General features: G+C 44.8%; 1 protein-coding gene across 1 annotated transcript in view; it reads left to right on the top strand.

Annotated features, from left to right (window-relative positions):
• The window catches only part of RILP (Rab interacting lysosomal protein), a 51,948-nt gene extending 31,416 nt beyond the window's left edge, over positions 1-20,532 (top strand). The window contains exons 4-8 of the mRNA XM_088453848.1: positions 716-904; positions 8,670-8,830; positions 11,486-11,608; positions 17,934-18,017; positions 20,080-20,532. Of these exons, the coding sequence (XP_088309974.1) occupies positions 716-904; positions 8,670-8,830; positions 11,486-11,608; positions 17,934-18,017; positions 20,080-20,188 (666 nt within the window). The 3' untranslated portion in view covers positions 20,189-20,532. The remainder of the gene's footprint in view (positions 1-715; positions 905-8,669; positions 8,831-11,485; positions 11,609-17,933; positions 18,018-20,079) is intronic.
• The last annotated feature ends 316 nt before the right edge of the window (positions 20,533-20,848 follow it).

The raw sequence follows: 20,848 nt of genomic DNA, 5'->3' as shown, positions 1-20,848 counted from the left end.
CGTCTTAAATTTGGTTTAAATGTAACTGAAGACAACGATTACGTGCAGACGGATGTGTGCTTTAAGGTCATTCAATGAAAAGTTTTATTACAATGTTTACATGTGACGCAAAGGTGATTAAGCTCAGTGTTGTAATCGGCAACCTAATTCTGTGACTCATTACTTGGAGGCATTTATAGATATGGGAAAGTACCTGGTATAGCTGTTTGTTTGTTATTTTTCCCTACGTTATTTCCAGTTAGTGTTGCAGTATGAATTGGGTGTTTTTTTTCTTGTGTTTTTACTTTTTATCCTTTGTATAAAGTTCATCTAAATACTGAAGAAGCATATCCACATTCTCTAATTATTGTACTCTCTGCAATACCAGTCTGCTGCTGCTATTTTACCATTTATTTCTATATCAGCCACATCTCCATAATTTGTGGGTCAGTCATGAGTTTGAGATTTGCAGTTGGTTTAGGAGGGGGTGGTGGAATTGCTAGATGGGTGAAGGCATTTGATGTTTAGGAGGACTACATAAATCCCGTCCTGTTTAATGGAACTTCTCCATTTTAGTGAATAGGAGGATTCGTGTGTGTGTGTGTGTGTGTCTGTGTCCCTTTGCACTAATGTGTTAGCATTGTGCTGGAACATGTCCAGTACAGTCATTGCACAACTACAATTGTCAATGTGTATGTCTAAATACTAACCCTTTCTGTGCCTCTGGTTGTGGCAGCTGCAGGAACAGTTGAGCCGCTTTATGAATATGAACGAAGACCTGCGACGTAAAGTGTCCATAGTCAACGCCCAGCTGAAAAGCTCCCTTCAGAGAAAAGGTGACCTGGAGAACGTACTTATGGAAAAGCAGAAAGAAATGGACTCCCTGAGGTTCCCCGTATCCCAGGCAATCTCTGATAAAAATATGGTATGTACAGGTGCTACACAAAAACACTGCCTGCAGCTATTTTTACATTACACTGTATATACTATCCATATTGACTGGCATACTTGGATACTAGATTTCCATGGATGTAGGGGAACATCTGTTTTCTGGACGAGGAGTATATCTAATGGCAGGTTGCGGAGATACGGGGCCTGATTCAGAGCCGCGCGGAATGCCGATGTTTGCGTAGTTGAGCGATTATTTGCAACTGTGCATGCACGAGAATTTTAGAAAAGCCACATGGCGCAAGCGTTACACTGAGTGTCCGCACACATGCGCTGTTGTGATAGGGTCAGATGGTATCAGAAATGGGGTGAAATAGTGATGGCCAATGACTGTAGGAGGCTACTAGCGTACAGAAAAATGGTCCGTTCAGTGGGCGTGTTATGGGAGTGTCGCGGGCGTATCATTGTTAGCGACTGCTTTCCCAGCCACAAGCATAGGAGGCCGAAACCAGTTGGAGAACATGCACCTGCCATTGGGCTGGTGCAATTTCCAATGGTGTGACCGATGGAGGCGTATAAGGACGCCCCAAACAGTATTATAGCGTGCACGGGCACTAACAGTGGGCATCTCAATTCTTGCACATTCGTCCACACAAATGTAGACGTTCATAAATTAGTCACTCTGTCCTTGCTCACAGCAGGAGAGCCCTCTGCATGACAGGAGTCAAGCTGTGTCTGCGGCATCTTAAGCTGGCCACATGCATAGCGATATCTTACCTGATCTGACAGATTCCGACACATTGGAAAGACAGATCGTGTAAAATATGGCCAAATGCTCAGTAAATCATGAGTTCCCACTCACGATGCGATGCGCTTCCCCGCTGGTCGCACATCGCATCTTCAGATCCGCCGTGCTGTCGGGCAGATCTGACAATCTAGGACCCGATGCACTGTGAAAGTCTGACTGCAGGAGAGATCGTTTGAAGATTGGACACCAAATTGTGTGGAGATCGTGTGCAGAGCTGCCGGGGAGAGTTTTCAGGGAAATCGTACACATCGGCTGATCGTGTGCAGATCACCATGTGTGTGGCCAGCATTAGACTGATGGTCGTCTGATATGTGTTCTATGTATGAATACCCTTTTATCGCTAGAGAGAAATAATCGCTGTCCAGACAATAATTGTGTTTCCAACGCACAAAAGTTCTTATCGTAATAAAAGAAAGTTACACGCTTTCATCTAGCACAATTAGCGCAAAGGCAGTGAAATACATAATACGATACAGCCCAATACATACGCGTGCGCACTGGTCCCAGCAAACAGTCATCAGTCCAGAAGTCTGTGATCATCCAAGAAAGAATGGCTGTATACTAGGACCAGCATGCAAGCTGTATATCCTCCCAGAACAAAGAAACTAGATAACGAATTTCAATTGGATCTTGCTTGTGGACATTCTGGTATGATGCAGGTCATTGGACAGTTCATATAGCATCACTAGGGGCATGTCCTAGCTCTTCAGTGTTGCTTTGTGTGGTTTTCCCACCGAAGAACTGATTTAAACTAGTAGTAAAAAAACACTACATACATTTTCACATTCTAACCACTATTTTCATATTGTTCATTTCTTGCGAACGCATGATGCGATTTCCTTGCGGGTCGAACCGGAAATCTGCAAACAAACAGTGCTTTAGAATGGTACCAAACATGATATGTTTACTAGCTTATGTACCTTAAATATCGTATACATTACATTTCACAACATGATTATTCGCTAATATAACCGCTGATATTAAGCCTTTAATTGTGGGGAACCTTTTTATAAGTTTTGGTAAGTATAAGGATATTGCGTGTAGTCACTAATATGCATGGTGCGTTTTATGTGTAGAGTGCTTTGCTAAACAGCGCAACTGTGTGCTGGGCGTCTTGTATATTATATGTATGATTTAATGTGCGTATGAGGTATGGTAGGACTATTAACAGTATGCGGTAGCAATGCAGTCACACGATGCTAATAATAGCATATTCGCATACCACACAATGGTTTCATGCTGACGACGCAAGATGGCGTCGCAAGGGGCAACATAAGATGGCGTAGCCCGATATTAACTTGAGATCTGGTCTAAGCCAATCATCCGGCTTCGACACATGTGTCTGATATTGGGCATGAGCAGCGGATGTGAGATGTGTCTCTTAGTCCTGGACAGCGAGTGGGCATATTTTGGCTATTGCTTTCCGTGCAAATCGCAGCTGTGATGGCATTAGTGTGCGGATCTAAATCAGGCCAGCTATGCGATATATAGTTCGTAGAGCCGACGAATTATATATCGTTAAGTGCATTGGCTTGTGTGAATAGCCAATATGTCAGAACAATGTTTTTCACGGACATAGTGTTGGCTGTGCATAGATATCATGCAGATGTCGGTACATTTGCCAGTGTGTACGGGTGACTGCCGCAGAAACCGCCGACCATAACGTCGCTACCAGTTCATGTGGCCAGGCGTGTCGGGCAGCGGATTGGTAAGTGTGTATAAACAATTTGTTTGTGCAGACCACATACCAAATTAGTAGATCCGACGGCCCATAGGCTGCCGGCTGATCCATCGTTCAGGTATGTACTCAGCATAACAAAAACATTTTATATTGTGCTGTCCTCTGTTAAACAGATCTGTGGGTTAGTGTACCCATGGCAGTTATTCATTTGATTACTTTATTTACCTCTTCTTGCGGCAATGTTGCGATGATCTACTTTGGAAATCCAGTTGTAAAGTAGTTACTTTAGGTAAGCAACAAGTAGATAATTTTCTTTGTGTTTGTTTTATTGCGAGATGATTGCTTATTGGAGTGTTGTAAGTTTTAAAAGTAGATGTAATAATAATAATTTCAGGCGCTTTTCTGTGAGTGCACAAACTTTAACAACTCAAGTAATTGGATTATTTTATTAGCCCCCTCCTTCTACATTTATGCTATCTGTATATCTTGCTGCTTTGACATCTGCAACATCTCCAGGATCAGGACTTTCCTTGCCATGGAGGCTGTCAAATCTCTTTATTCATCCCCTTGTCATCTTACTCCTGGATTACTGTAAATTTTCTTCTCTGAGCTACCTCTATCCCACTGAATCTATGCTCAGTGCTGCTGTTCCTCTTTTTTTCACGTCTCTGCTTCGGCCTCCCCTGTCCGTTACTGGCTTCCCTTCCCCTGCAGAATCATTCAGACATATCGAGTGTACACAACCGCCGGTCTGCTACCAATATATTGTCTGTCGATCGTGTATACCCAGAATTAGACTTCTCACATGCTGCTCCCATCTTCAAGAACTCCGCTCACCTAATCAATATCTTCTAGGGATTCAAATATGCCCTGAAAACCCACCTGTTCATTAAGTCTAGGGGGTAATTTACTAAAGTGAGCCTTTTTAGAAGTGGAGATGTTGCCCATAGCAACCGATCAGCTTCTAGCTATTATTTTCTAGAAGGTTCTAGTTGAATGTTAAGTAGAATCTAATTGGTTGCTATAAGCAACATCTCTTTTAAAACTCACTTTAGTAAATTTACCCCTAACAGTCCTAATCACACTCTTATTGTATGCCCTCTGTCAGCCCTCCTTAGACTGTAAGCTCTCCCAGTTAGGGCCTCTAGGTTCTCACCCTGCACTATACTTGTCCCACTGAGTGCTACTAGTAACTCATTTTGTTGTATAATTATCTCACTATTTGAATTTCGCCCCTGTATTGACTTCCTGGGCCTTCTTTATATTGTATGGTTTGTTATACCAATGTAATTCTCTGTACAGAGCTACAGACACATGGTGGTGCCATATATAACAGATATTATTATTATTAATAATAATAATAATGTCCCTTCATTGGTCTATCAGTTAGTTCCAACATATTTTTTATTTATTTGTATTGTTGTAAATGACCCTATACTTATAGTTGATAACAAGTAGTAGTATTGTTTGTTTTTATAAACAACTTAATAGTTTCATGTACATATGTAAATACAGTGTACAGTTAACAACATAATGATGTAGGGTAGACAAAAGAGAAGAGGGCTCTGCTTGCATGTATAGGAGATATAGGTGGGCACAATAGGGAGAAGAGGGTAAATACTGCATAGTTTGACGTAGGGATATTAGAATAGAATAATAAATAAATAGTCTGGCAGTGTTGGAGGGCATTCCAGAGGATAAGAGCAGTCTGGGAAAAATCCTGAAGAGATACCAGCAGAGGTGCAATCAAAAGTAACACTGCTACAGCTGTAATACTAAGCAGGAATCTATATAAACTATCAAAGTTTGTCTGTATAATTGCACCAGATTTCCATCTGATATAATGGTATAATTGCACCAGATTTCCATCTGAGATAATGGTATAATTGCACCGGATTTCCATCTGAGATAGTGGTATAATTGTCCAGATTTCCATCTGAGATAATGGTATAATTGCACCAGATTTCCATCTGAGATAATGGTATAATTGCACCAGATTTCCATCTGAGATAATGGTATAATTGTACCAGATTTCCATCTGAGAGAATGGTATAATTGCACCGGATTTCCATCTGAGATAGTGGTATAATTGCACCAGATTTCCATCTGAATGGTATAATTGCAGCAGATTTCCATCTGAGATACTGGTATAATTGCACTGGATTTCCATCTGAGAGAATGGTATAATTGCACCAGATTTCCATCCTAGATAGAAATGGTATATAAACTCATATGGTGGCATAGAGAATCAATATTGTTATTTAGGTGTCTATTTACTAAGCAGTGGTAGGAGCTGATTGGATGGCACCTTATCACTTCTCACTCTGTCTCCTAACACTGCTTAGTAAATAGACCCCTTAGTATTTCTTATTTTGTAAAAGTCATTTTGATGAATTGGCTGTCTTGGACAAAGTAACCACAAAATCTACAGTATACTACAACATAATATAATAACATTCCTCTTACTCCTCATTAATTACTGCAAATAGATTGATAATTTAATAGTATGTTTCCTTCACTTTCTTTTCCTTTGCCCGGCCCCAGTTGGGAAGTGTGACCCCCCATCAATTTTGTTATGGCAGCCCTGCGTTCCCACTACATTGCTGAGTGTTACAGTAATGTGACTGTACCACGATGATAGCAATTTTGTGTGAATTTGCCCACTCCTCTGGGGAAGTGGGTGGATGCAGGAGGTAAGCCTACTCTCTTGGCAGTCCTGGAGAGCTCCCTAAAATTCAGGTATTCCCAGAGATTAGGGATGCTTGCCCTTATGCTCATCTCTTTTAAGTGTGCTCCAAGGTCCTACAGAAGGGTCCTTCATTTAGATGCTACTTAATATCAAACTAGTATCTTATTTTTCATTGAAACCTTGGCTACCAGTCTGATGTTTCTTGTTGCCTATGAATAGTGCTTCTATCTGTTGTGAGGGGAGATGTATCAAGCATTGGAGAGCGATAAAATGGAGACGTTTCCCAAAGCAACCAATTGGCTTCCAGCAATCATTTATCTAGCACAGTCTTTCAAATGACAGAGGCTGATTGGTTGCTATGGGCAACTTCTCGATTTTTATCTCTCAAAGGTATCATAGATCTCCCCCTGTATATACCACAATCCCTCTCCCCCCTCACAAAATACTTCACTCCCAGTATTCAGTTTCCCATAATTGAGGAGTAGATTCAGTTAAGCACAATGTCCTGCAGGAACCTCATATAATATTTATATTATAATATTAGCTTGTGCACCATAGAGTTGCAAACACAAATAAGCAATGTTTTGCCTACCATAATACCCATAAGTGCACAAGACTCAAGTGGGCACACATGGCTAATTGAATTGAATCTCCCCCCTACTTTGTATGCTCCCAAATTACCAAATGTCTGGATCGTTTCTTATAGTTCATATAGGTGGCGAAGAAGTTAAATTAAGTGTATTTCATAGCCTGAGCACACTTAAGTTGAAATAGGCATATTTTTAATTTCAAAACTATTGCTACCCTATCAATAAATGAAATGAATCCGTAAAGCTAGGGCTCCTAGTTGCATTATTACAGTGAAAATACATTCCATTTATAAATTGGGACTGCTTTCAGTGTTACATGCGCCTATCGCCTATTCAGCCAGTGGCGGCTCCAGAGGTGGGGCTGCAGCACAGTCCAAAATTCAAATAGGGGAGCCACACCAACTGCCACCCCAAACGCTGCCAAACATCGCCTGCCGGGACTCACTGGCAGTTGGTGTGACTCCCCTATTTGAATTTTGGAGTGTGCTGCTGCCCCACCTCTGGAGCCGCCACTGTATGCAGCCATTTTGTGGGCAGAGCCAGTAATCCTGAGACTGCACTCTATAAATTCATTGGCCACCAGACATATCACTACAGTACAAAGAGATTTGGTTGGCTGTAGTTACAGTGAATACTGCAGCTTACCTCTTCTAGCACATGGTCCCACATGTTCTCCGCAGTACAGAATGTAGGTGCTCATTCCTTGACGGCTGTGGTTACTTTTGTGCGTGCACACTTTTCTAAGTGCACCTACAGAGAAGGGTTTTTCGGTTTTTACAAATAATTCACACTAATCCCAAACAAATTACAGATATTCAATGTTATGTTCAGAATCAGGTGTCGGGTGTTTTATTTCTTTATGACATGGTTGTTTTCGGCCCTGCCACACCATTGCTATTAATTGCCCCTGACCATGAACTTGTACAGAAATAAAACAAAGCATGAATAGCTCTTTACTGCCATCTTCTGGAAGCTATAGTAACCCGTATTCTCTGACCTGCTGTCCTGAATCGGCCCAAGTTATTAAGAGGGGGGAAAGAAAAACAACATTTGTTGGACAGATTTAACCTTATCATTACTGCTAAGATGAGTCCCATTTACATGTTGAGCATTTAATATTGTATTTATAATGCCTGTTTTTCATTATGCAGCAAAAGTTTGGTTTCTGCACACATTAGTACAGAGTCGTTCATTGCACACTCACTAGAAAAGTATTGTAGGGAACACATTACACAACAATAGGAATTCTATTAAATTATTCAGGGGCTGACTACTAAATATGTTAAATGCTGAGAATGTATCGTTCCTGTGGGACAAACTGATTAAGTGCATAAAACTGACAATTGTATCGATTATATAAAATGATATGCAGTTGAATACAACAGTTTCTTTAATTACAAATATATTTGCCTTTGATTACCTTTAATGTTTTGCTGATGTGCTTTTCCTCTTTAGTACGTTCTGGTAAACTAGGGTTCAACCCTCTTGGGATTTTGCTCAGGCCTATCACCAACACACTTGGCAGGTGGCTATTCTGTAAGCTGAACTGATATTCAGCCCACAAAATGGCTGCCTCTATAGTTGTAAGGTCAACACACAATATGCATAAAAAGAAAAACAAAACAGATAAACCTATTTGGATAAATGAAAATGGTTAATAATGGAATATTCATGAAATTATGATAATGTATCGAGAACTTTTTTCAATGTGTGGTTCATTCGCTAAATATAGTTTTAGCTATATACTGTCTTATGTGCTTTATTTCACAAAAACCTGTATTAATAAAATTATTTTAGTGCTTATATTCCCTCTTGTATTGATTAAATTTTAGCAAAGTATTTATATGTATAAGTTTGTATTGTATGGCTTGTTGCTTTTCTGCAGAACCGTATGCTGCATCCAATCCTGCTGCCCCCCACTTTTTTTTTTTTTTCTTGTAAAGGTATTTTGCGTTTTGTTTGGCTTAGTGTCTCTAAACCCCTGCCCTTGACCTTTCTGGGACATGCGCAGTTAAAGTGTGACTCTTGTTTCAGAACACAAGTGAATGCACGCCACATGAACATGAAACCAATGACCAACCCAGATCAAGCCAGCTGTGTTTTACCTCAGAAGACGTGAGGCAGATCGTACAGGAGCGAAATGAACTGAAGACTAACCTGTTTCTGGTGAATGAGGAGTTGCAGTATTATCACAGGTAGCTTCTTCCAGTCCCTTCTGCTTCTACTCTTCTGGTTTATTTAATAACCTTTTATCTTATAAACCATATTAACTAAACTATTTGATATTTGTTTTCATGTGAGCACACTCACTTTACTACTTTAGCACCAACATATAGAAACTAGTAAAGGCAGCCAGGTCCGCCCTCCGCCCTCTCCCCACTCCATCCCTACTTAATACTTACCCTGTTCCCGCCACCTGCAGAGTGGTCTTCCTCTGTCCTCTAATGCCGCATATCCTGTAGGCGATTCAATTATGCGATTGAACGATAACGACATAGTTATCATTCAATCGCTCATTAATCGTTCACAAATCTGGCATGAAAATGTCGAAAACGACCAGCGATGCGCGCTCCCGCACATCAGTCATTGCCTGAACATGCCGGTCAATCTGCCGATAATGACAGATTGGGCATGTTCAGGGATAAGGGAAGGTGCCTGCACTGAACGACATGCTTACTAATATGATGTTATTTTATGGTGGTGATAACATTCTAGTTACTAATCTACTTTTCATTGGCTTATATTGGCGTTCACTTTGACATGACCTTGAGCTACTTCCAGTTATGGTCATATTTGTTGTTCTGACTGGAACCGTCTTAAATATGACATAACGCATTAATGAAATCAGTCTAGCACTTTATTCCCTAGAGGTTTTGCTTATTTAATGTATCCTCCCTTGTGAAACTGGCTTAGGACCTGTTGGTACATAGACCAAACCACTGCATTCTTGTATTTATATCTGACTGGGAACTGGTCCGTGGCTGCCACATCTGTATAGTCTTGCAGTCTCTGTTGCTTCTGCCTTCTTACTGAAGTAGTTGTCTAATGAAACTTGGACCTTTTATGCCCATTAATACATGGGCAACCTTGGCAAAGAGCAAAAGGCCACACCAGTAATAATGTTTAAGGATAGTGTACTTGTAATTTTACATTGCCGGCAGATGTATACTGACACAGAACCCTGCTAATTGACGAGGAAGCCTCTGGAATGCAGTGTGCAGACAGACTTTCACTTCATGAATTTTGCATTGCTACAGATTTGTTTTGCTTTATGTGCTGCTAATAGTTTGAGCCGCTCAGACAGTAATGATGTATGCCAAGGAGACAGCGAATAAATGATACCATTTAGTTATATAAAGAAGTTGGAAACGAATAACCAATGTAAGGAAAAGCTGCACACGATCACATCTTCCAATTATTTAGACTTTGAAATGCCATTCGCACTAATAACAATTATACCCCTTTCAGATATACAACCCGGGAAATTTCCTGCTCAGACCCGGGAATTTCTCCTGTGCAAATTCACGGGTATTTGGTTGAGACCCCCCTTTCACACTACAGTGTCTACCCGGGAAATTCCCAGGTAGACCCCTTTCAGACAAGAGCAGGGTTTTTCTGCTTACCTGCCTCTTCTCTTCCCCTCTCTGGCTGATAATGATGATGTCATCAATCAGCTGCCGGAAGCCGGCTAATCATAATGCAGATTCTTTTTTTTTTATTATTATTATTATTATTATTATTATTATTATTATTATTTTTTAAATGTATTTGAAGGGGTGACTACCCGGGAACGTGTTCCCGGGTAGGTACCTTTCAGACAGACACTGCTACCTGGGAATTTGGCTGAGGCAGGCCAAACTCCCGGGATTCTCGGCATCTGAAAGGGGTATAACTCTTATGTGTGAATCTAACTATAGATCAGTGTTTTCCAAACTCAATCCTCAGGGAGCACTAATAGTGCATGGTTTCCATTTTTCCTAGCAGGTGTACTCATTACTGGCTGACATGTTTTAAAAGATATCCAGGTGGAGCTAATTATTTCACTTGTGATTGTTTGAGGAGACCTGGAAAACATGCACTGTTATACTGGCCGACATTTCCGCCGTTCAATTGACCGGCCGATATGTCGTGTGTGCATTGGCCAGTGTGTACCACAATATGTCTGTGAACGACGTTGTTCAGACATTTCGCGTCGGCTGTGCTGCACAGCTGATGCCCTAAATCTGCAGACCTCTGCACGGACCGGTGGTGTTTGACTGCTCAACTGGGTGGGCGCATGTAAATGCCCGCCCATTTGTGTCGTCAGCCACAACAGATTGGGCAGTCTGTATGCAGAATATATGTTCTGAACAGACTGCAGATATATCTGCAGATCAGTCGATCTGCAGATATATCGGTGAGGTATGTACCCACCTTTAGCGCTCCCTGAGGAATGAGTTTGGGAAACATAGCTATTGATTATGGGCTATTGTACATACTATGTAATCATTTACATACTCTGCAGGAAGTGTTTTGTCTTGGAAGGACACACTAGTTACAGATCGATTGATTATTTACCCCAGTTTATTTCTTATCCCAGATTTACAAGTCCATCGGTATATCCGTGAAGAGAAAACACAGCTGCAGAGGCTTATTACAGATTTATACATGCTATTCACTACTATAGGACTGTGGTTTATTAATGTGCACTTGGCCATGCCTCGTTTCCCCATAGCTGTGCTGTACATGTATATACATGGAAACCTCTTCCGGTTATCCTTACTCTCCTACAAGGCTGCACATAAATATGGAGAAGCTGATGTTATATGAACACTCTGTAACATGTATGTTGTCTCCTGCTTGTTGTAAAGGGAGCTGCTGAATGATGACAGGATCCCAAGCCTGTTGTTATATGGCATGAAATCTGCAATCAGAAAGCAAAAGAAGAAAATTAAAGCCAAGATGCTGGGGATTGTGGAGTCTCCAAGCAGCAGGTCTGTATTGGCTCATGTCTCTTGTTAGTACGTAAATGCAGGTAATGGGACCATGAATACCAATGTTTCGCCACTGGGGATATTACATTGGCAATATAGTATTTACAAAGCAGACACCCCAAGTGCTGACTTGTTTCTTCCTTAGCATGCATCTCTGGTAACATATTGAAGGAAACCCTTTTTCTTCTTCGGGGTCCATGGGGTCCACAGCTATTACGTTGGGTATGAATCCCGGTCACCAAACAGTTAATACAAACGAGCTCTCTGCTCCCAGGATGCACTGGGTTTCCTCCTCATATACCCCACCTCCTGCCTCAGGTAGCCAGTTCTTCCTGTTTGGTGTGTTCACCACATAGACAGTGGGACTGCTGGAGCAGTCCTGCAGACGAGTACAAAAAAAAAAAAAAAAGAGAGTTTTACTCTCTATCTCAGCGGGTGGTCTGAGCTGTCCTGGAAGCAGCCTCGCGCCTGATTGGAGGCGCACCGGCCACGCGCTGCAACTACCTCCTCCGGCGCCGCACCGCTAGCCTCGGCAGGTCCTTGACAGGGGCTTTCTGGCCCTGGACCGCAACCGGATCAAGGTTATGGCAGGTAAGCAGGTGGTCGCGGCGGCCGCTGACGCCGGGACCACGTGGCGGTCCGGCCTCCGGCGGTGAGACTGGCCAGAGGCGCGCTGCAGTCAGGAGGCATACGGCTTGTTCTCCTAGCCTAGACCGCCGGGATTTGATGTTCCTGACCAGCCGGGGCTTGTGGCGGCGGCCAGGTCAGTTTACTGGGCAGGTCCAAGCAGCATAGGGGAGGTACGCTTCCCCGGCGGCCCCTCCCCCAATCCACACGCTAGTTCAGTCCTCTGGCACAGTTGATTGTGGATTGTTCCTCCCAGCCTCCATGTAGGGCAGCCAGAGTGTATGTCAGTTGCTCTCTGAACGCTGCTCCTGCAAGAGGGACGCTGGGCAGTCTCCCTGTATACCTTGCCTACTGCTGGTCTAGGTTTTTACAGGGCTCTATCCTACCTAAGCTGAGGCTGATTATGGTAGTGAGAGCTTATATGCATATGGCTCGCAGAGTATTTATGCATGACATGTGATTGTTGTTTATGGATACTGTTTCTTCTGTAAAAGAACTGTAATTCCTGTATACTGTCACTGTCTCTCCCCTTCCCTTACTACAGGTATGTGGGTTGAGAGTAGAAAGCAGCACATATACACTCAGAACCAGTGGCATAGTGTTATGTCTAAGGAGTCTGAGGGTCAGGTGGCGGGAGCTGATATCCTGTGTAGCCTGCAAGGCAGGTTTGTCCCCACAGGACTTTCTACAAAATGGGCTTTGTGGGAACTGTTTCAGACAGCCACCACACCAATTAAGGTTGCCTGTTTCAGGCCCTGAGCCTCCTTGGGCATGATTTTCTCAGGTTATGGCTCATGTGGCGGAACGGCTGGCTGCCCCGGTACCACCGGTTTGGGGTTTGCCTCAGCAGATGCATCCTATGCCCATGATGTGGCTGCCTTGGATGGACCCTGGTGCTGGTAAGGTTATGGCATCATCCTCGGGGGTTTTTCAGCCTCAGGCTGTCAAGCCAAAGCAGCTTAAATCTAGGCGCCGTGTACCGCCTTACATGAGTGAGTACTCGAGTGCCTCCTCCTCCGAGGAACAGGCACAGGACTTTTCGCAGGAGTCTAGCTCCGAGGAGGGTGATGATCATTTCCCAGTAGCCGATGTCCCTTTTCTGATAAGGGCTGTAAAATCGGTGTTAAATATCGAGGAAGGGGATCTTCCGCTTAGGAAAGCCCCCCTGTTCAAGCGCCAAAAAGTGGTTAAGGCAGAATTCCCAAAGTCTGAACATTTGTCAGAACTTATGGCGGAAGCCTGGGTCCGTCTGGATAAGATAAGCCATTCTTCTAAAAGAATGGCGCTTCTATATCCTATTCCAGCAGAGGACTGTGCCAAGTGGGAGAATCCACCATCAGTTGATGCGCATGTGGCACAGCTGATTAAACGTACCACTTTGCTAATCCCAGCAGTTTCGCTGAAGGAAACCACGGATAGGAGACTGGAGTCTTGTCTCAAATCAATTTTTTCGCTGGCAGGAACGGCCACCCGCCCAGCTATGGCCACTGCCTGGGTAGCAAGAGCTATTGAGGAGTGGGCCAAAACTCTAACGGAGTCTTTACCAGATGCCTCTAAGGAGCAACTGGATATGATCTCCTTTATTAGAGAAGGGGCCTCTTATTTGGGTGATGCCGCCTTGGATGCAGGGATCCTTTCCTCTAAAGTTTCAGCTGAGTCAGTGGTGGCACGTAGGATCCTCTGGTTGAAAGATTGGAGGGCAGTTGTCGGGTCCAAAAAGGCCCTAGAATTCCTTCCATTCACAGGAGGTGTGCTCTTTGGTCCAGAACTGGACAAAATTGTATCCTCCATGGCAGCCTCAAAGACTGCAGGTTTACCATCAGCAACCTCGTCTAAATTGAGGAGGGCGTCTTTTCGGGGGTTTCGGCCGCAGGGCATTGCCAAAGATCAGCCCTCAGCGAGATTTCCACCAAGAAAGGCAGGACCCAGGAAGCCCTGCCAGAACAAACGTCCAGGATCTAGGGTCCAGGATAAACCAGCGGCCTGATGGGATGGGCCTCCCCCTGGGGGATCCCAGGGTGGGGGGCCGACTGCTTCGGTTCTCAGAGCCCTGGCACCTCACGACGGAGGATGCCTGGGTTCGGGGAGTTGTTTCCCGAGGGTACGCCCTGACGTTTTGGAGGACTCCTCCTCAAAGGTTCTTTTGTGTAAACCCGCAGGTGGGTTCAGAAAGAGCTTTGGCCCTTCAGAAGGCTATTCTTGCCTTACTAACATCAGAAGTAGTGATTCCGGTGCCAGAGAACCAGTTCCGAGAGGGGTTTTACTCCAATCTGTTCTTGGTTCTGAAACCGAATGGGTCATACCGGCCTATTCTAAATCTGAGAGAGCTCAACAAATTTGTTTGAGCCCCCGGGTTCAGGATGGAAACATTGCGATCGATTGTGTTGGCAATGGAACAGGGGGACTATATGGTGTCCCTAGACATACAAGATGCCTACCTTCACATCCCAATCACACAGGCTCATCAAAAATTTCTTCGTTTTGCGGTAGGGGAGGAACATTTTCAGTTCCAGGCCCTGCCGTTTGGCCTGTCCACAGCCCCTCGGGTATTCAGCAAGGTGATGGCAGTGATGATGCATGCCTCAGGCGCCAAGGCGTCAGGATTTTGCCTTACTTGGACGACCTCCTGTTGCTGGGGCAGTCCCCACAGCAGTTACAGGATCATTTGAGGCTGACAGTATCATGTCTGTACAGTCACGGCTGGATCATAAACTGGCAAAAGTAGTCACCCTATCCAGTACAACAGATGTGTCATTTGGGAGCGAGATTGGACTCCATGGTGCAGATTATATATCTGCCGGAGGAGAAGATCCTTGCTCTACAATCACGAATATGCAGGTTGCTTTGCAACAGGCAAATATCCGTTCTAGTAGCCATGCAGGTCCTGGGGTTGATGGTGGCCACCTTCAGGATGGTGGAATACGCTCAATTCCACTCCAGACCACTGCAGCAATTCATTCTGTCCCGCTGGAACAAGGATCATCGCACGATCAGGTCCCAGCTGCAGCATCTCTCTCCAGAGGTATGGTTGTCCCTGACCTGGTGGTTGCAGACAAAGCATCTCAGGCAGGGTCGCCCCTTTTGGGTGTCGGATTGGACATTAGTCAAAACCGACGCCAGTCTACAAGGTTGGGGGGCGATGATGGGGTCACACACTTTCCAAGGAAAGTAGTCAGTGACGGAAAGCCGGCTACCGATAAATATCCTGGAACTAAGAGCTATATTCAAAGCTTTAGTGCAGGCTCAGGAAATCTTAAAGGGCAGGTCGGTGCAGATACAGTCGGACAATCGCACCGCGGTCGCCTACCTAAATCATCAAGGGGGCACGAGGAGTCGGGCCGCCTTGGCAGAGGTATCAAGAATCCTGGTATGGGCAGAGACTCATCTGCCCACGATATCTGCCGTATTCATTCCAGGAATCCTGCATTGGGAGGCTGATTTTCTCAGTCGGCAAGAGATAAATGCAGGGGAATGGGCCCTACATCCACAGGTTTTTCGGAACCTTGTGGACAGGTGGGGTCTACCAGAAATAGATCTGATGGCATCAAGAAGGAACAACAAGGTTCCCAGGTACGGATCCTGGACAAGAGATCCGAGAGCCGAGTTTGTAGATGCACTGACAGTTAAGTGGCGTTACAAGCTGGTATATCTGTTTCTCCCGTTTGCTCTTCTGCCCAGAGTGGTCCGAAAGATCAAACAAGAGGGCAGTACCGTCATATTAATAGCTCCGGCGTGGCCGAGACGGTACTGGTTCACAGATCTATGGTCTCTCTCCATAGACACTCCATGGCCTCTGCCATTGAGACCGGATCTGTTGCTACAGGGTCCCTGTTGGTACCCAGATCTTCCTTGGCTATCTTTGACGGCATGGCTCTTGAGGCTTCCGTCTTGAGGGAAAAGGGGTTTTCCGAGTCTGTTATACGGACGATGCTGAAGGCACGGAAACTATCCTCAGCCCGTATATATTATAGGGTTTGGCATACTTTCTTTCAGTGGTATGATCCACATAAATTCCTGATATCCAGAGTGCTGGATTTTCTTCAAAGCGGTCTGAAAAAAGGGCTACGCCTGGCCTCTTTAAGGCTACAGGTGTCAGCTCTTTCAGTCTGGTTCCAACATAAAATTGCTCTGAGACCGTATATAAAGACCTTTTTTTAGGGGGTGTTGAGGATTCAGCCTCCCTTCGTTTCCCCGGTTGTTCCGTGGGACTTGACTCTAGTTCTGAAGGTTTTACAGGCTCCTCCGTTCGAGCCTTTAAATTCAATAGACATCAAGTGGCTAACAGCAAAGACGGTATTCCTCCTTGCTATGGCATCTGCACGTAGAGTGTCGGATTTAGCTGCGCTTTCCTTCCGGGAGCCGTTCTTGATATTTCATCAAGATAGAGCAGTACTACGTACTAGGGAGGGTTACCTTCCGAAAGTGGTGTCTAAATTTCATATTAATGAAGAAATAGTAGTTCCAGCATTTCAGGGCACAAGTCTCTCACAAGGTGAGGCTTCCCTGGATGTGGTCCGTGCGTTGAGAATTTATGTTAAACGCACGAGCAAATGGAGGAAGTCCGATTCACTTCACTTTTTGTGCTTTATGGTTGTCATAAGCGTGGCTGGCCAGCCAATAAACAGACACTGGCCAGGTGGATTCGCATGGCAATTTCATTGGCTTATACACAGGCTGGTATGCGTGTGCCGGATTCAGTGACGGCACATTCTACTAGGGCGGTAGGTCCATCATGGGCGGCCCGCCGGGGTGCTTCTGCTGAGCAATTATGTAAAGCAGCCACATGGTCTTCCATCCATACCTTTGTCAAATTTTCTGCCTTTGACACTTTTGCCTCTCAGGATGCCTCCTTCGGGCGTAGGATTCTCCTCTCTTCCGAGAGTCAGGAGTGTCCCTCCCCCCCCCGTAGGGTTAGTGCTTTGGGATATCCCCAACGTAATGTAATGGCTGTGGACCCCATGGACTCCGAAGAAGAAAATAAGAGTTATGGTATAACATACCTTTGTTAACTCTTTTTCTTCGAGGTCCATGGGGTCCACAGGACACCCACCCAGACGCACCTGTAGTTCTGTGGGAGGTTTTCTGTAGTTTCTTCTCTTGAGAGTCTGGACTCGTAAGTATGGGTCTTTTCTTTCTTACCCTTTGTTTGTCTCTGCCTGCTTGAGCTTGGTAACGAACTGGCTACCTGAGGCAGGAGGTGGGGTATATGAGGAGGAAACCCGGTGCATCCTGGGAGCAGAGAGCTCGTTTGTATTAACTGGTGACCGGGATTCATACCCAACGTAATGGCTGTGGACCCCATGGACCTCGAAGAAAAAGAGTTAACAAAGGTATGTTATACCATAACTCTTATTTTTTAAGGCTGAACTGGTGTTCAAAGAATGAAAAATGGCTGCTTCTGTCCTGTGTAAGGGACCACAGTATGGCTGCTTCTGTCCTGTATAAGGGACCACAGTAATGGTTGCTATTGTTCTGTGTAAGGGACCACAGTATAGCTGCTATTGTTCTGTGGAAGGGGCCGTAAAATGTCTGCCACTGTTCTATGTAAGACTTTGGTGCAGTTAAGGTTGCAGAGTGCCTTTTTGCTTTTTTTAAAAGGGATCTGTTTGTTTTTTACTTATGTCATGCTTGCTTCAATGCAGCCTTTCCTGTACTATGGTGCAAAATTAATCTTTGTCTACATTTCCTATCACTGCAGTGACGATGAGGAGAATACGTGGATACAGACAACAGCCACGGACTGTGTGGACTCCAAACCACCAGACTCAAAAATCAAGAGTTTGTAAGTTTTACGCCATAAATCAATTAAAATTAAAATGTTTGCGGGTGCTGTGTGTTAGTCCCTAAAAAAAAAAAAAAAAAAAAAAAAAAAAAATCTGGTTATAAAACTGTCTTGATATCTCTATAGCTTGATATCTGTTTAGCTTGATACCTGTTCTATCTATTATAGTGGTTCCAGGGGTCGGAGCACCCTGTGCCAGCTCTTAAGAGGGGGTGTGGCCTACTTACCGTAAGCCATGCCCCTACGTGACATTATTTGGAGGCGTGCCCACATGGCACGCCTCCAAATAATGTTAGGCTGGGGGGGAGCCTAACTAGCTGGGCTTCCCCCAGCCCTCTCCCGTCACTGAATGTATGACGCGCACATGCGCGCAGCATTCATTCAAACTCCGGCACCGTTTTTTTGCTCATAGGCTGGAGGCAGGCACTGATAGGCAGGCTGTATGTGGCGGGGTGCGGCACGCCAGCACATAGTCACACACACAGCCTGCCCGGCCAGTGCCAACAGCCAGCCTGAGCCCATGGTGATGTGATGAGCGCATTCACTTACCGTCTTTCCTCCGCACGGACGCCCTCGTCGGATTGACCAGGCCTCCGCGTCCTCAGGGACCAGGGTGCAGACACGCTGAATTGCTGCTGGCGCTCACGGTGAGCCCCACACACTTGTCCGGTCCGGTGGCCGGCTGTCCACCCGTGCTAGCTGTGAAACATCAGCAGCCAGTGCTCACGGTCCACCACATTGTCCACACAGCCGCCACCGCCTGCCAAAATCGGAGACTGTGCGGGCAGGGATGGCGTGTGACGTCATGCCCGCCCAGCTCAATCTAGGAGACGAGGGACTGTCAGCGGTCAGCGGCTGGTGGTGGTGGTATAGGGCAGGGCGAAAGCGCAGCAGCGGGATGGGTGGGCTCGGCAGAGCCCGACATGACAGTGACATGGCCGGGCCAGCCAGGGAAAATGGCTGCTGAAAATCGCGCCCACTGTAGGTGGCGCCCTTGTGCGGCTGCTCAGGTGGAACATGCCTGGAGCCGGCCCTTGTGGTAGCAATTTCACAAAAGCAAAACTTTGTAAAAGTTTGTAAAAAATAAAAATAAAATGAGTGTATGAGAGAGAGAAGCGGTGTGCTCTGCAGAATGGCCGAAAATATGATCTCCACATAGGACTGAGTGACCATCGCATGTGCACATTGTCGTCTGGTGCAGAGGTTTCCAAACGCCACCATTACAGTCCACATTTTAAGGATATCCATAGGGCTTGAAAACAGATGACTTAGGGCCTGATTCAGCAAGGATCGCAATTGCAAAGCTGCACACAGGCTATAGATATATGATGTATGCACACAGGCAGCTTTGCAATTGCGATCCTTGCAGTAATGCAAATGCAGCATGAGGTGTATGACACTCACTGCTGCATTTGCAATCCAGCACTGTGACCGAAGTCGATGGCTGGGATCACCATCGCGACAATCTGTGATCAATGGTCGCGATGTTGGGTGGCCTGCCAGCTGAGTAAGCCTCAGCTTACTCTGGCTGGCCGTCTTGTGAGCCCAGCAGACTGCGTACGTCCACACAGTCCCTGGGCTGGCCACCTCCGGAAAACTGGGCGGACACTCCTCGTTTCCGGGAACGCTGCTGCACCTTAAATGCCTCTGCCTGTCAATCAGGCAGAGGCATTCAATGGCTTGCGTGCGTGTTAGCAGGAACCATTCTGCACATTTGCAGAATGGGTCCTCCGCACGCGCATATTCCCGATAATCGTGAATCTGCGTTCAGCGTGCACTGCTGAATCAGGCCCTTAATTAGTACTTCAGTCAATTTGATTTAACCATCTGGACTCAATCATAGCCTCATTAAAACCTGGACTGTAATAACTGAGTTTGGGAACCTCTGCTCTAGTGATTTTGTACAACACAGTGCAGTTCTCCTGGTATGAACACTGCGACAACACCGTATACGAGCTGATTCCAATTATTCCAGTGCGGAAATAGAATTTTTTTTTCTTGCCATCTTGTTTGATTGGCCTCAGAACACTGACTCGTTTCACAATGCTTTTTTTTCCTGCAGGTTTGGGACGTGGTATGGGAAACAGACTGCAGAACCAGGTCCTTGGGAAATCATCAATTCTACAGAAATAAACCTGGTACAGAAAGATGCCAGTACTGAAAATACCTGAGCTTCAGTATATTCTTCCTGTCTCGCAAATGTCTAATTAACCACTACAGGGCCTGGACCCTGCCCGGTGTGGCCGCTAACTTTTTTCATAGAGTGGCAGTACAATCCTATCTGTTGTGTGGCAGAGCGGGCGCCGCACCCTGTGTAAAGTGTATATTAATTTACCAATGATATTGAACATCTATAAATATATATATATATATATATTTTTCTAACACTGTTTTTATTTTAAATTCCTTTTTATAATAGAATGTAATTTTAAGACAATACATGTACGTATACAGAATATTTTTGCAATTGTAAATTCTGCATAATATATATGGATATTTGTAGTGTTCCTTAAAGTAGAAACACCAGAAATAAATAATTAATCTGGTAGGTGTCTAATGTTTTAGACTATTCACATTGAAATGTTGCTGTGTGTGTGTGTGCGCGTGTGCGCCATCAGGATTAGCGGAATCTGATGTTCGCCTTACACACTTGAGGAGCAGAAGTAGAAGAAATTATTAATACAGAACTTATTGTAAAGATGTAGGATATATATATATATATATATTTATTTATATGGCGCCACAAGTGTTCCGCAGCACCTTACAAAGTACATAAACAAATAAGTAACCAGTGACTTATAATACAATACAAAGCAGGACATGGACATGTA

Source organism: Taudactylus pleione, unplaced genomic scaffold (assembly GCF_031769625.1).
Source record: "Taudactylus pleione unplaced genomic scaffold, aTauple2 ptg000040l, whole genome shotgun sequence".
Taxonomy (NCBI): Eukaryota; Metazoa; Chordata; class Amphibia; order Anura; family Myobatrachidae; genus Taudactylus; species Taudactylus pleione.
Note: the sequence above shows the minus strand (reverse complement) of the source record. Positions and strands in the feature narration are given on the sequence as shown.